We start from the raw sequence: 13685 nt of genomic DNA, 5'->3' as shown, positions 1-13685 counted from the left end.
TTCAAGCGTTCAACACAAATTTATTCTCTGATCAGCAAGAATAAGGTGGATCCAAGAATTCTCATGAGCCATTATACAATGAAGGAACAATACTTTCATATAACTGTTTGGTGAACAAGTCATCAGAGTTGGAAATACTGTACATAAACATCCATGAAAAACTTAACATCAAGCTGTGAAAAACAGACCTAGAACTCAAACAAATATAATTTGGGAAAAAGCAAAAAAATCTTTTTGCTATTCACATTCGTCGCAAATAAGTTTAGGAACAAAGACTTCTGCAGGAAACTGCTGTAACTAAACTTTAAGTCTTTAGTGTGATGATGGTGATTTCCTTGGCATATTTATTTATTTTTTGGCTTATTTCCTTTTTCTTTCTCAAACTCAGCTATCTGATTAAATATATTGAGTAAATTCTGGGGTAAATTCTTTTTCACTCTTTCTGGTTGCTCTTTGCTTGTTGGTCTATCTTCTCCCAAAGCCTCTGTTTTAACATCTTCCCCGTCATCGTCCTCTCTTTCATACTCTCCCTGATTTGCATTTAATTGGTACCTCTGCTCAGGTTTAAGGAAATCACGTGATCCAGAATAAGCACATTTTTTATATTTTTCAAGTGACTTCCAAGAGTATTCTGAGCTTGCTGGTGAAGTGGGGTATCTCCCTGAACCTGGCTCCCATCTTCTAGAATGCTCTTTTCTTCCCTCTACATCCCTGTCAAATCTCCTGTTACCGTAATTTCGTATCTTGTCCTCTGAACTCCTAAAGAAGGATTCTGAGGAATCTCTTCTATTGGTAAAATGTCTTTCTGATTTATATGGCTTTTCTGTTTTGCTACTACCTGCCTGAGTTTTATAGCTATTATAAGAATCTCTTGAATCTTCAGACCTACCTCCAAAATCATCCGGAATTTCAGCTGAAGATGAAGAGAGAGAATATCTATCTTTCTCTTTTACCTGTGTCTTTGGATAGGGTAATCTATCTTGCTTTTCTAAGAACTTTTCCACTTCTTGTTTTTGGTTAAGGAAGGATGCTGAAGTATTGACTGGAAGAGGGTAGTACTCCTCGCTCCTGTCATCGTCTACCTGCCTTGAGGATGCCTTAGAGCAGTGCCTTCTGGAACTCCGAGAAGATTCTGAACGGCTCTTCTTGTGTTTCTTATGCCTTCTGTGACTGGAAGAGGAAGATGATGAAGAAGAAGAAGCTGATTCATCAGTAGAAGAAACACTCGAGGAGGAGGAAGTTGATTTTCTTTTTTTCTTCTTTAACCTAAAAGAATGTAGTCCACTCATCAGATAAGTACAAAAGGTTTCTATATTACTGATAAAGGTTTTGGTACTTTTTGTTCCCTTTAAAGATTTCTTAAAACCTTAATATGGACAGATGATAAAATAATAACTCATAATACAAAATTAATTTTACCATTAGTCATGACTTCTCAGGGAAAAAAATCTTCTGTAGACAGTGTCAAGGTAGCTAATCCATCATTCTCATAATAAAAAAATCCCAACACATACAAAAGAGAACTGAAATACAGCACCTGGTTCGCTATATTATAGAGCTCATGGTTTCTCCATCTCAGCCTTGACTCTCTTGTGCTCAATAGTTCTAAGCTGTGAGGAACAGTGTCCAGTGCACGGCAGGATGTTCCGCAGTATCCCTGTCCCCTCTACCACTAGAGGCCAGTAACTAGCTACCAGTTACAAAGCCTACAATGTCTCCCACAGCCAAACAGGAACCCTGGAGGGCAAAGTCACGCTCAGCTGAGAAACAGTGCTCTAATTCTAAAGCTGTCTACCTAAAAAGGTGACAAAATAACTCACTATATATTTTAATGCTAAGGTTAAATGTAGGGGGCCAAATTCTAGCCTTATATTTTCACTATCTTTACAATTCACTTGCTAAGAATTCTTAACACCCATGAACACTTGAAATACTCTGATTTTTAATTTTTACTTACTTTGCGTTCACATGGCACTTTGGTTCAACTCAGCAGTGGCTTTAGGTTAAAAAAACACACAGGATATTACAGTTTACCTTTTTTCCTCTTTTAAGAGCTTACGCAATTTTTCTGCACTTGTTTCTATTTTCTTTGTTTTCTGTTTTTCTTCCTTTTCAGCTTGTTTTTCTCTTAATTCCAAAGATTTCTTTTAGAACCCAGATATCAGAAAAAACCACACGTTAAAAATAGATGACATAACACCCAGTATTCAACAAACCAGTCCCCACCAGCAACCAGGTTTAGTATACCCCCAATCACCATATATCCAGTATTAAACAAATGTTTTTAACATGTGAAAAATTAATCATTCAAATGGTTGGCATTAATCATACAGATGTTTGGCATTAATCATTGGAATGGCCAGAACAGTATTGAGGACCATATTGCAGTTGGCATTCCATGAAAAAAAGAGGAAACCATTGCATTGGTACCCACGACCCAGAGGGCAAGAAATAAGAAAATATTAAAATAGCCCCAGAATTATTAAAAATAAGTAAATAAAATTTTAAATAGGATACCAATTTTACAAGTTAAAGAAATTCCATTAAGGCGGATTGAGGGAGAATCACCATGTTCATATACAAACCATTTAAAAAATAGCACAGCCCAGTTGGATGCATGATTACATAAGAAACCATTTTCCAGTTTGTGGATGGGGATGAGCAGCACCAGATGTCACAGACACAGCAGCAATGGTCCAATTCAGAAGAAAATGCATGAGAAAACATCATCATCAGTATTACAGGAAAAGACAATTTAACATACTTCTCAAAAATAGCTCAGTTACATTAGCGACACTGACAACTGTTACTCAACAGGAAAGTTTACTACAATGGAGATGTCAAAACCACAAACCAAACTTAAGCATCAACATTTTCTCATAGCCTTTTTTCTAAAAAAAAACAAAACTTTTTACTAACAAATAATCATGAAGGAGCATTATACATATGAAGTCAATTTCAAATCCAATTAGTAAAAGATGTATCTCAACTGAAGAGCGTTTTTATGGTGCATCATTAGGTAGTCTACGAGTTTACTCTAGAAAAGTTAAGTTTTGGGATTAATTTCAATTCTCATTAACTTTCTAAGAGCAAATAAAGAATCACCTGCATATATTTATGAAGTTTCTGCAAAGCATCCTCAGCGTCTTTAAAAGTCTCATCCAGAGCCAAGGCTTTCTTATAGTAACTTTCAGCATTTAAAAACTTTTCTTCTTCTTCTAACCTATTATTTGGAAGGAAGATAAACTTTTAAACAAAAAGTCCCCCAGATACTTATGAGAAAACACATTAAGGAAAAAATATTTAGAAGTCCCTGCCCATCCTCCACTAAAGAATACCTGCATTGTGCTTTTTACTCATCTATTTGGAAAAAAGGGGACATCAAGAATTAAACCTTAAACAAAAAGAGCCTGCAAAGGCCTCTTAAAACCAAACAGTAGTTTAATTTACCAAGTAAAGTCTGCCTGTTACTTTGAGAAATATATTATTAAAGCTGGCTGACACTTACTGTCCCCCTCTTTCTACAAGTGTCTGGCAGAGATATTTCCTTGCATTCCTGTGCGTTGGGCAGTTCTCCAGTGCAAGTTCAAAGTCTTCTATGGCTTTGTTCAGACTTCCTTTCGTTGCATACCTAGAAACACAAAGAAACCACACTAGAGAAATGGATCTATGAGCTACATGTTCATCTTAAACACATTTACCTTGTAAATACTTAAAGTTTATGAATTACTTACAATGCTCCACGAGCTACTAAAGCTTCCACATTTTGCTTGTCTATTTCCAGTGCCTTATTGTACTCATTCATAGCATCAACATGGCGTCCAACCTTAAAATAATCCACTCCAATCTTCACACTAAGAAGACATTTTGTAAAGTATTGCAATCATTCATAGAGTATCTAAAGAAAGTGTTTAGTGTGGATAAATTTGAAAGCAAGAGTCATCAGTTTTGGCAAAAACTTTGCCTTGAAATATTTGCCCAATACTATTGAAACCCAGCTACTAAATATACTATTTATTTTAGGAAAAAAATGAATAAAGTGTGAATAAAACTTTAAACTTTTAGATTTAAAACAAATACCACATACATTCATATGAAAGTCTGTGACAGAGACACAAAATATTTTACTTCCTTTGTAAACATACTTGGTGCCTTAATGGTGACAGGGAATGCTTGCGTTATTACCCCCTAGCCTTTTAGACAATAGGGTTGTTGAAAGACAAAGTCTTCAGTCTACAACATCTACTAGATCTATGTGAGCTTAATAAGGTCACAAAGTACCAGGCCAGACCACATTTTTATCTACAGATTGCATATACAATAGATTGCATATCTACCAATATTAGAAACTAATTAGAAACCATATTAGATACTAAAACTTCAAAAAAAATTTAATTCTTTAATTTACAATAGCATCAAAAGCATGAAATTCATAGAGGTAAATTTAATAATATGTGCAAGATAAGAATGCTGAAAGTAAAATACACTAAGAGAAACCAAGAAGCTCTAAATAAAAAAATATACCATGTTCATGGAAAATAAAAAGTCCTCATACCATTTTAAGGCCCAAGATGCAGACTGTTTCTTTCTTAATGCGGAAGCATAATCATCTTCAGAGAAATTTTTGCTATTAAAGGAAAGAAATCAAATTTAAAATATCTTTTTAAGAACACTATTACCTTCACTATGCTCGAGAGTCACTCAAGCGAAAGAATGAATTCTAAGCAAGAGATTTATTTATATTCTACGTATGGAACAAAATGCTTGAACTGTCATGTTTCTGCAGAATAAACATCCCTATAAGGTTCTATACATAGCCATGTGTCCCATAATGTCTGCTCATGGCAATGTCCACATGGACAAGTTTGTGTTCCCAAAATGTTCATAAATCCTGATTAAACAGGATGTAGTGAATCCAGCAGCTTCCCACATGCAACAATTATGCCAAGTGTGAAATGCCTATGCATTAAATGTCTTGTCATAATAATAAATGCCTGTTACTGGCTTATGGCTGTACTTTCTATCTAAGAAGTTTACTGTGTGATACAGCTGTATGCGTCAACTCGTAGGCAGCAGTATCCAATCTCATGTACTGTGCGTCTGTGTAGCCGTAGCACTATCTTTCTGTTCAGTTTTCTTTGGGAAATTTTACTGTGAAGCTCATGGTGGCTCCCAAATGCAGCAATACTGGTTAGAGACAGCAGCAGCAACAGGAAGCAAAGGAGAAGTATCGATCTGAAAGTGAAACGAAACTTACTAAACAGGTGGGAAATCAGTGAATGGCACATGAGGACCACGATGATTCTCAAAAGCAAATGGCAAATACAAGTGCTAGAGAGATCTGTGTCAGATATGGAAAAACAGCTAACACAAAAAAGAATCCCTAGTACACTGGCAATCACCGCCAGAAATGGAGATGTTTCAGAGCAGGACCAGACTCCGACACCGTATTCACACACAACACCCAAATTTCAGTGTATCACGGATGCTAAGTGACACATGACTGTAGCTCTCTACTGCTTAGTCACACTATTCACTCTTAAACATCAATAAGACATTTCATTCTAGGAGATGGGATCACCTGGCTCACCCAGCCTACTGTTGTAAGCAGGCAGAGACTGGCCAAGTAAGCCTCCCAGCTATGTGGCTCATCAGTCTTCCCCCACCACCTAAGAGAACACTGTTTTACTATACCTTTGTAGGCCTCTCATTAAAGAAGGAGGATTAGATTCATCGATTCCTAGTTTTCCAAGAAGGTATTCAACTACTCCTGGATTTACAAATCCTAAGGAGCTCTGCATGATATTTTCATAGGACTCCAGAGAGTTGCTGTCCAGTTCAACACTCTTCCTTAAAAGAAAAAAATATTAAAAAATCACAACAAAAATAAGTACAACTAATACGAAGATCCCTGTACTGAATTCTCCAATTTTTACGAGTATTCTTTGTCACAGTATTGTTATAGTTTGTCCATGATAGCTAATTAGCATGTCTCATTTTACTAAAGAGAAAGCATGAACATAAGGATTTCAATACACATAAAAATGTGGCTATATTACATGGTTCCACTGATCAGGTTTAAAGTAATTTTAAAGTTTATAAAAACAAACTACATTTTACAGTAAAAAAATTACCTTCAACTGTTTTTGAACTTGATAAAACTTGCTATCTTATAAACTATTGCTGAAACAACTGGGATAAATTACCTGTAGTACAAAGGAAGCTCTTCAGAAGTGATTACACCTAATTTAATACTTGCTAAATGTGGTGGAAGGGATGAGCTGTACAGCGATACTGCAAGCTTTTCATGGTATCTGTCAATATCCTTGATTCCAGCTAAAAACACGAGAACTAATCGGTTAATATGAAAACGCAAGTTAAAATACCACAGCAAACACTTCAACATGCTGATGTTCAAGATTGTAAAAAAAGTGATTATTATTAAGTAGGATGAAATTATTCACCTCGGATGATGTCACCAGTTTGGTAATATGACAGAGGATCACCATGGTTACTATGAGGAGGCACATCTCTCAAGGGACAAAGAGCCTGCAACAATTTTTAAAAAACAGTGTCATTCTTTGGCAGTAACAGTGTCTTCATTTATTCTTTGTTTAGCATAGCAACCAATAGTTAACATACATATTAAAAATCAGTCAGTACATATTAACTTGGTGAAGGCAAACTACAAACTAGCACTGTTCCTTTCTAATAAACCTTAAAGACTAGCCAGCACACTAAGGCCTAATTAAATAAGCATTTTAATTACAAGTAATTTTTTTGTCAAGTCCATGTTTTCTGGTTCACTATTGACAGACCCTAAAATATTAGGAAACTTTCTGTTAGTTTTAGGAAACAAATTTAAGTACAGTTATGAAAAAATAGTTATTTTGCAATTGTCAAAAATTAAAAAATTTTGTCTAGGGAGTATAGAGACCCCAATCAAAACGAGAAGCCAAATTCCCCCAAAGTTTCTACCCCCGTTATGCCTTCTGACTTTCTTCCTTTGCAGCTACCTGGATAGACTGCAAGTACGAAACCGTTTAAAGCTATATATTATTTCAAGTTCAGAAGTATTCGTTGTGGGTAAAGCACCTTATTATAATGTGCAAATAATTAATTGCAAATATGTCACACTTCCACCCCCATAACTTATCTAGTGAGAGTATTCTATAAAAACTAAATTAAGAACATGACTAGTTAGAATCAATAAACCCTGAATACCATTAAACCTCCCACCTGCTTGCTAATACCTCCCCCCCTCCAAGAGCAAAAAAATCAACAAACGAAGGAAAAAGTGTAATTTCCACTGTTAATAAAATTTTAAATAAAGAACCAGTCCTCCTCTAGTTAATACTTTAATTCCCACAATGACGTAATTCAGAGGACTATCAAAGAAACCAAAAGCAAAACAGAAGAAATGCAAACAGCTGCAGAGCGATGAACTTACTGTAATTTCTAAGTGAGAGATGTCTCTCATGATGCCGCTGCCTAGACAGATCAACACCATGAAAAACCCAAACTCCCGGATGGAACTAATCCTTCCAATCACTATATCACCACGCTCCACGTCTCGGAAAAACAGCTCTCTCCGGTCCATACTGGGGATCTCCATGAATTGCTCCAAAGGCGGCATGACAGCATAGTGTTCTGAAAACCACAAACAAAGCCACTACCGTTTCCGAGTTCACTTTCATCTGTCCGTAAATCTACCGCATCGCAATCTCGAAAGGGCTGTCCGGGCTGAAGACTCACCTTCATGGTCCTCATTAACTTCAGAAACCGCCTGTGCATCCGACTTCCAGGAAAGCGCAAACAGGAGATCCGCTTTTTTGGAAATGAATTTCTGGATTTCAATATTGTCAATTCGCTTCTCTTTTCTTAAAAAATAGAAGACAGAAAAAAATGGACCTATGACAACGGGATTATTATCTGCAACGCTTTCTAGCATGGCTTTCAACGCTCATCTGACTTCATCCCAAATTTCAGCCTCCCGCCCACGCCGGGGAAAAAGTTAGCGAGCGGGAGGCTGCAACAGGAAAGCTCGAGGCGCGGAGTGCACGACCCGCGACGCGGCCAGGCCACGCCAGCGACCAAGTTGGGACCGCAGCTCGCGCTACACGCCGCCCTTCGCGGCCATCGACCCGGGCGCCGCCGCCCCGGGAGCAGCCTCGCGACATCTACCTGCCCGGTAACTGCTGGAGCGCCGGGCCGCGGGCTGGCTCGGCCGCCGAGCCCAGGAGGCTCCGGAAGTGCGGGTTGTCCTGCTGTTCGCTCCGCAGGAGGGAGAGCAGCGACGGGCCGTGGCAACTCAGCGACTGCCGCAGAAGGTCCCGGTCCATGGCCGGACCCTGTCGGGCCTGACGGCAGTGCAAGCGTGACCGCTTCCAACCCCGCACCCGCTACTCCAGTCGGGCGGTCTCCGAGGGGCGCGCTGCACTCGCCGACGTGGCTGTCTCCCGGAAGTGCCCCGAGCCCCGCGCCGCGTGAACGCAGCCTGGTCTCGCGAGGCCGCGCGAGACTACGGAAGCCGCAAAGCGCAGGCGGGTCGTTTCCCGAGTCCGCGAGTCTGTAGCGCTGATGTGCTAGAGGGGCGCGATTTTGTGTTTTAATCGCCCCAGTGTCCGTGTTACGGTGAAGTGAGCGGTTTTTACGAGTCGTCCAATGAACATTACGGGGAGCGTTTGCCTCGAACACGAACAGCATTGCGCCTCTTCTAAGTGCTTTTCCTGGAGCGAGAACCCAAACAAGTCCAAGTTCTTTCAGTGGGTTTGCTCACCCTAACCTTGGAGAAGTGGGGGAAGATTTCTGGTTGGCCAGCTTGCGAAACAAAGGGAAGACACCCACATTATGAAGCACTGGACTTGAATTTTCCATCTGTACCCCATTCAGCGTTACTGATGCCGCCGATACAAAGTTTGGGAGTAGCTACACCAGGAGGGGGAGGAAGGTAGAACCAATCACAAGGATCGACAATAACCCCCCAGGGAGACTGATGAAAGAAAACTGGGTGAAGGAAGACGGCGGTCGGTGTAAGACATGGGGGAAAAAAAGATAAATTATCAAGATGAAGGAGAGAGGGTAGGGTAGGGGGACAATGAGCTGATATCAAAGGTTCAAATAGAAAATGTTTTGAAAATGATGATGGCAACCTATGTACGAGTGTGCTTGACACATGGATGTATGGATTGTGATAAGAGTCGTAGAGCCCCCAATAAAATAATTTTTAAAAAGGTTTCGATGATTGTCACTGTTGTAGCCAAATACAGAGAGAGACCAGGTTGATTCAAGAAATTGTAAGCTTATTTCGGTGAGCACTTGATGGACGGGAATGTAAAGCCTCCCAAAACTGCTTCCAAAAAATAAAAATCAGTGAAAGGCAAGCAAATTATATACCCTCTGTGTGGTGGGTTGAGGGCGTGTTTGACAGGTTTGTTGCAATAACAGAGGACAAAGGAGGATGGTTCCCAGGAAAGGGAGGCATGCAGGCACGCCCTGGAAGTGACAAAGGCCATCCCTTATCTAAAGGACCTTGCTTGCCCAGATGGTTTTGTTCCTCCAAACTTGCTGAATCAAGACATTCTTAAGTTTAAAAGGGAATTTTACTGCAAGGAGGGGGGCGGGTGGTGACTGTTACATTTGAGTTTTTCTGTAAAGTCTTCGACAGACCATGTCACATTTCCAGAGTTGATTATCAGCAGACTAACTCTATTTCCCTCTGTATCATTAGAAATTTTAGTGACACCCTAAAGCCACATGGCTTTAATGTCAAGACATCTCTGTGTATATGTGTGAATATGAATATGTGTAAATACGATATATAATATATGCATATAATATGCACATAATACATACATCTATACATTTGGTTTATGTTTACCTACTACCCTGAAGGTTGGTGGTGTAATCCACGCAGAAACTCCTCCATGGAAGGCAAACTTGGCTACCTCCTTGCCAAAGATTGCAACTCAGAAAGCCCTATGGAGCAGTTCTGGTCTGTCCTCTGGGTTACCATGAATTAGAATCGATTCCATGAAAATGAGTTTGCTTATATCTACCCAACTTTATTTCTTCACTGTGTCTCTGTTTACTCCACATTCGGTGCCCATGAATTGTACAAAGTGTTGAATACCCAGAAGTCAACGCACTGTGCTGTTTGTAGGTGCTGTGGGTTGGTTCCAAGCAATCCCGTGTGATAGTAGAACTTTTCCCTATAGGGGTTTCTAAACTGCAATTATAGTGCCAGATCGCCAGACCTCCCTCTAGTGGTCTGTCTGGGGGGCTAGAACCAAAGACCTTTTGATTAGCAGTCAAGAGTTTAACCATTGCGACCGGGGATCCTTTGGTTGTTACTGTTAGGAGCCATTGAGTCGGCACTGATCTATAGCACCTCTATGCACAAAACAACAAAACACTGCATGGTCCTGCGCCATCCTCACAATTGTTCCTAAGCCTGAGCCCATTGATTCAGCCACTCTTTTGATCAGCTTGTTGAGGGCCTTACTCCTTTTCACCGCCCTTCCACTTTACCAAATATGATGTCCTCCAGGGACTGGTCTCTCCTGACAACATGTGTCTAGTATGTAAGATGAAGTTTGGCCATCTGCCTCTGAGGACACTGGCCTTACTTCTTCCGATAGAGATTGGCTTGTCCTTTGAGTGGTCCATGTTACTTTCCTCTTTCTTCTCCAGCACCACAATTCAAATGCATCAATTCTTCTTCAGTGTTCCTTACTCAGTGTCCAACTTTTACACACATATGATGCAATGGAGATGACCATGCCTGGAGTCAGGCACACCTTAGCCCTCAAAGCAACATCCTTGCTCTTCAATACTCTAACGAGGTCTTGTGCAGCAGATTTACCTAATGCAATACATCTTTTGATCTCTTGACTGCTGCTTCCATGAGCACTGATTGTAGATCCAAGCAAGACAACATCCTTGCCAATTTCATGATAAATGGAGATAAGATTCCATCATTTTTGAGAGCCTTGTTTTTGGCTAAGCTATCAGTGCAGATTGAACTTCCTTCAACACCATTGGTTCTTGCTCATACGCTACCTTCTGAAATGGTGAAATGTCTACTAGTTCTTTTTAGTACAAGTGATTCTATGCATTCTTTCCATTTTCTCTTGATGCTTCCTGCACCATTCAGTATGTTGCCTACAGGATCTTTCAAACTTGCAACTTGAGTCTGAATTTTTTCTTGAGTTCGTTCGGTTTTAGATATGCTGAGCAAGTCCTTCCCTTTTCGTTTTCTAATTCTAGGTCCTTGCACATTTTGTTAAAATATTTGTCTTTGTCTTCTCAAGCTGCCCTTTGACGTTTTGTATTCAGCCCCTTGATGTCATTCTTTCTTCCATTCGCTTTAACGACTCTATGATTAAGAACAAGTTTCAGAATCTCTTCTGACATCCACGCTGATCTTTTTGTTTTTACCTGTCTTTTTGAATGACCTTTTGCTCTCTTCATGAATGGTGGTCTTGATGTCCTCCCCCAGCTCATCAGGTCTGGACCTAACAGAGTCCTGTTAGATAGAATGTACTCCCCCCAGCTATACTCAAAACTCGGACTGGGTCGCCACCTTAGACTAGCGCTGTTCTTATATGTGGGTAGCCACATTAGTCAGGCACTGGAGGAAAACTTGTTATTCACACCTCAAATACCACACTCACCCCAGGAGATATAATTTGTGGTGTATTTGCGAACAGGATATACGGAAGACACCCCTTTGACTTTAAGGGAAGCAGAGTACTGGTCTTTGAAGATGGAGTGGAGGGGACAAGGAAAGACAGGTGAGATCAGCCATAAAGAAGGGAACCAGGGACACAAAAGTCAAATATTAAAAAGATCCAAGGCTTAATCCCAGCAGTTAGAGGACTCATACTGATCACCTTTCTACTCCACCTTCTCAAGAAAGAAAGAAAATAATTTACTAGAAATGTGTTAGTTTTTTTTTTTAATCTTGGAGAAAACACTCCCAGGTGGAATTTCTTAAGGTGGATAAAGAAGAAAATATATTTCCCTTGTACCACTGGTTTTGCTTTTATTTTCCTCTAAAACAGTTCCCCCTACAACTCCCACTCAGCCCCCTTTGAAGAGTTTGGTAGCCATTTGGCCTTTAATAACATTTTCCAAGAAAGCTTCCTAAATTAAGCAGTGTGAATAATTAAGGGACTGTGTGCAGGTGGAGGAAAAGAAAAGAAAGAGCAAGGTAGTCAATATAAATTAATATTTCATGTCTGGATCCTGGGATTATTTTTGTTGAGAAGTAAAATTCCATTTCTACATGAACATATATACATCTTATCAAACACTCTCTCAGTCCTGGAGACCAGAAGATGAAGCGCACACTCCTGAGCCACTTTTGGGGTGGCTCACGGTCCAATCGAGGAACAGTCATAAGAACAAACAGCACAGCAGTAGCTGCTATTTATTGTCCAGACCATGGACTGCGATATTTGCTTATCTCTTCCTCTATTAGGAAGTAGCATAGTAGGAGCTGAGGGTGGCAAGAGAAGCAGGTTTGTATTCCAGGCAAAGGAAAACATATTTTTAAAGAAGTAGAAGTGTGAAATAGCAAGGTGCATTCTGAGGATTGCAAGGGTAAAATGAAGGCAAAACCAAAATCAAACCTAACGTCACCAAGTCAGTCCAGAGCACAGTGACTCCACAGGACAATGTGGAATGGTCTCACGGGGCTTCCAAGGCTGTAAGTTTGTATAGAAGCAGAATGCTCCATCTTTCTCAGGCACAGCAGCTGGTGGGGTCAGCCTCCTATTTGCTGGTCAGCACCTGAGTGCTTTAACCAGTAGGGCTGGTTTAGAATTAGGTGTAGTTTAGTTACATACATGTGTCATTTCAGGTAGGCTGGTCTTCTAGGGTTGCTATGAGTTGGAATCATGAGGACAGTGGGATTTTGTTTGTTGATAGACCCCCTTGCTCTCCCTGCACTCCCCCTCCCAGTGAGATAAAATTCCTGGTTTATTTAGCAAAGAGCACAGGGATTTAGCTGAATCACGGTAGTTACATAAAGCCAGGCAGGAGCACTATATCTCTGTGAAGCTTTTCTTAGATTTCCTGTTTTTCAAAATAACATCTATAGGTGGTAGTGAAGTCACCTAGTTCTGGCACAAATTACATTAACATTAAGCACAAATTATATTAATATTAGGGAAGGATATACACAGATAATCTATAACTTTTAAAGAAATATTTTCACACAGGCTCTTGATTCAAACCGTTTCAACAAGACTTCCTCTTGGTGTTAGGATGGGGTGTGCGTGTGGAGGGAAGAAGGGGTAGAACTGAATGAGACTCGATGAGTTTTTAATATTTTAGCATCTCCTCAAGGCCCTTATATGGTATTAAAATCTTCTCTCTTGTATATGATTGTTTGGAATTAGAGATTTTCCTTTAGTTATATGAATGTATCCATACCAGTGTAGGGTAGACCCTAAACTGATTACATCTGATTGAGGGAGAGGGAGAGGGAGAGGGAGAGGGAGAGGGAGAGGGAGAGGGAGAGGGAGAGGGAGAGGGAGAGGGAGAGAGAGAGAGAGAGAGAGAGAGAGAGAGAGAGAGAGAGAGAGAGAGAGAGAGGAATAGACACAGAGCCGCACTGGGTAGGATGGTCAGAGATGCCAAGGAACTCCAAGTATCTTTTAGCCTACAGCCCAGGAAGG

The 13685-nt window shown here is 40.2% G+C and overlaps 1 protein-coding gene across 2 annotated transcripts; it reads right to left on the bottom strand.

Moving 5' to 3' along the window:
* On the bottom strand, positions 1-8483 carry TTC14 (tetratricopeptide repeat domain 14). 2 transcript variants are annotated; one of them, XM_075556081.1, is made up of 12 exons: positions 8185-8483; positions 7756-7880; positions 7451-7650; positions 6465-6549; positions 6207-6336; positions 5695-5850; positions 4556-4627; positions 3735-3854; positions 3509-3631; positions 3106-3223; positions 2035-2144; positions 1-1266 (listed from the first exon to the last, which is right to left on the bottom strand). In XM_075556081.1, exons 1-12 carry the CDS (start codon positions 8340-8342, stop codon positions 345-347), a joined length of 2319 nt encoding a protein of 772 aa, XP_075412196.1. In that variant the 5' UTR covers positions 8343-8483; the 3' UTR covers positions 1-344. The 2 variants fall into 2 exon arrangements, with proteins under 2 accessions (XP_075412196.1, XP_075412198.1); XM_075556083.1 differs by lacking the exon at positions 1-1266 and having other exon boundaries at positions 2030-2127.
* Between the last annotated feature and the right edge of the window lie 5202 nt (positions 8484-13685).

The sequence above is a fragment of the Tenrec ecaudatus genome, chromosome 8 (genome assembly GCF_050624435.1).
Source record: "Tenrec ecaudatus isolate mTenEca1 chromosome 8, mTenEca1.hap1, whole genome shotgun sequence".
NCBI classification, from domain to species: Eukaryota; Metazoa; Chordata; class Mammalia; order Afrosoricida; family Tenrecidae; genus Tenrec; species Tenrec ecaudatus.
The sequence above is the reverse complement of the archived record's forward strand: the minus strand, read 5'-3'. Positions and strand labels throughout refer to the sequence as shown.

Excerpts from the sequence above, each read along its gene's own strand:
- TTC14 (XM_075556081.1), bottom strand. The coding sequence starts at position 8,342 with ATGGACCGGGACCTTCTGCGGCAGTCGCTGAGTTGCCACGGCCCGTCG. Across the intron at positions 4,628-5,694 it reads TTAATGAGAGGCCTACAAAG|CAAAAATTTCTCTGAAGATG; the intron begins GTATAGTAAAAC and ends TTCCTTTAATAG. Across the intron at positions 2,145-3,105 it reads AACTTCATAAATATATGCAG|AAATCTTTGGAATTAAGAGA; the intron begins GTGATTCTTTAT and ends GGGTTCTAAAAG.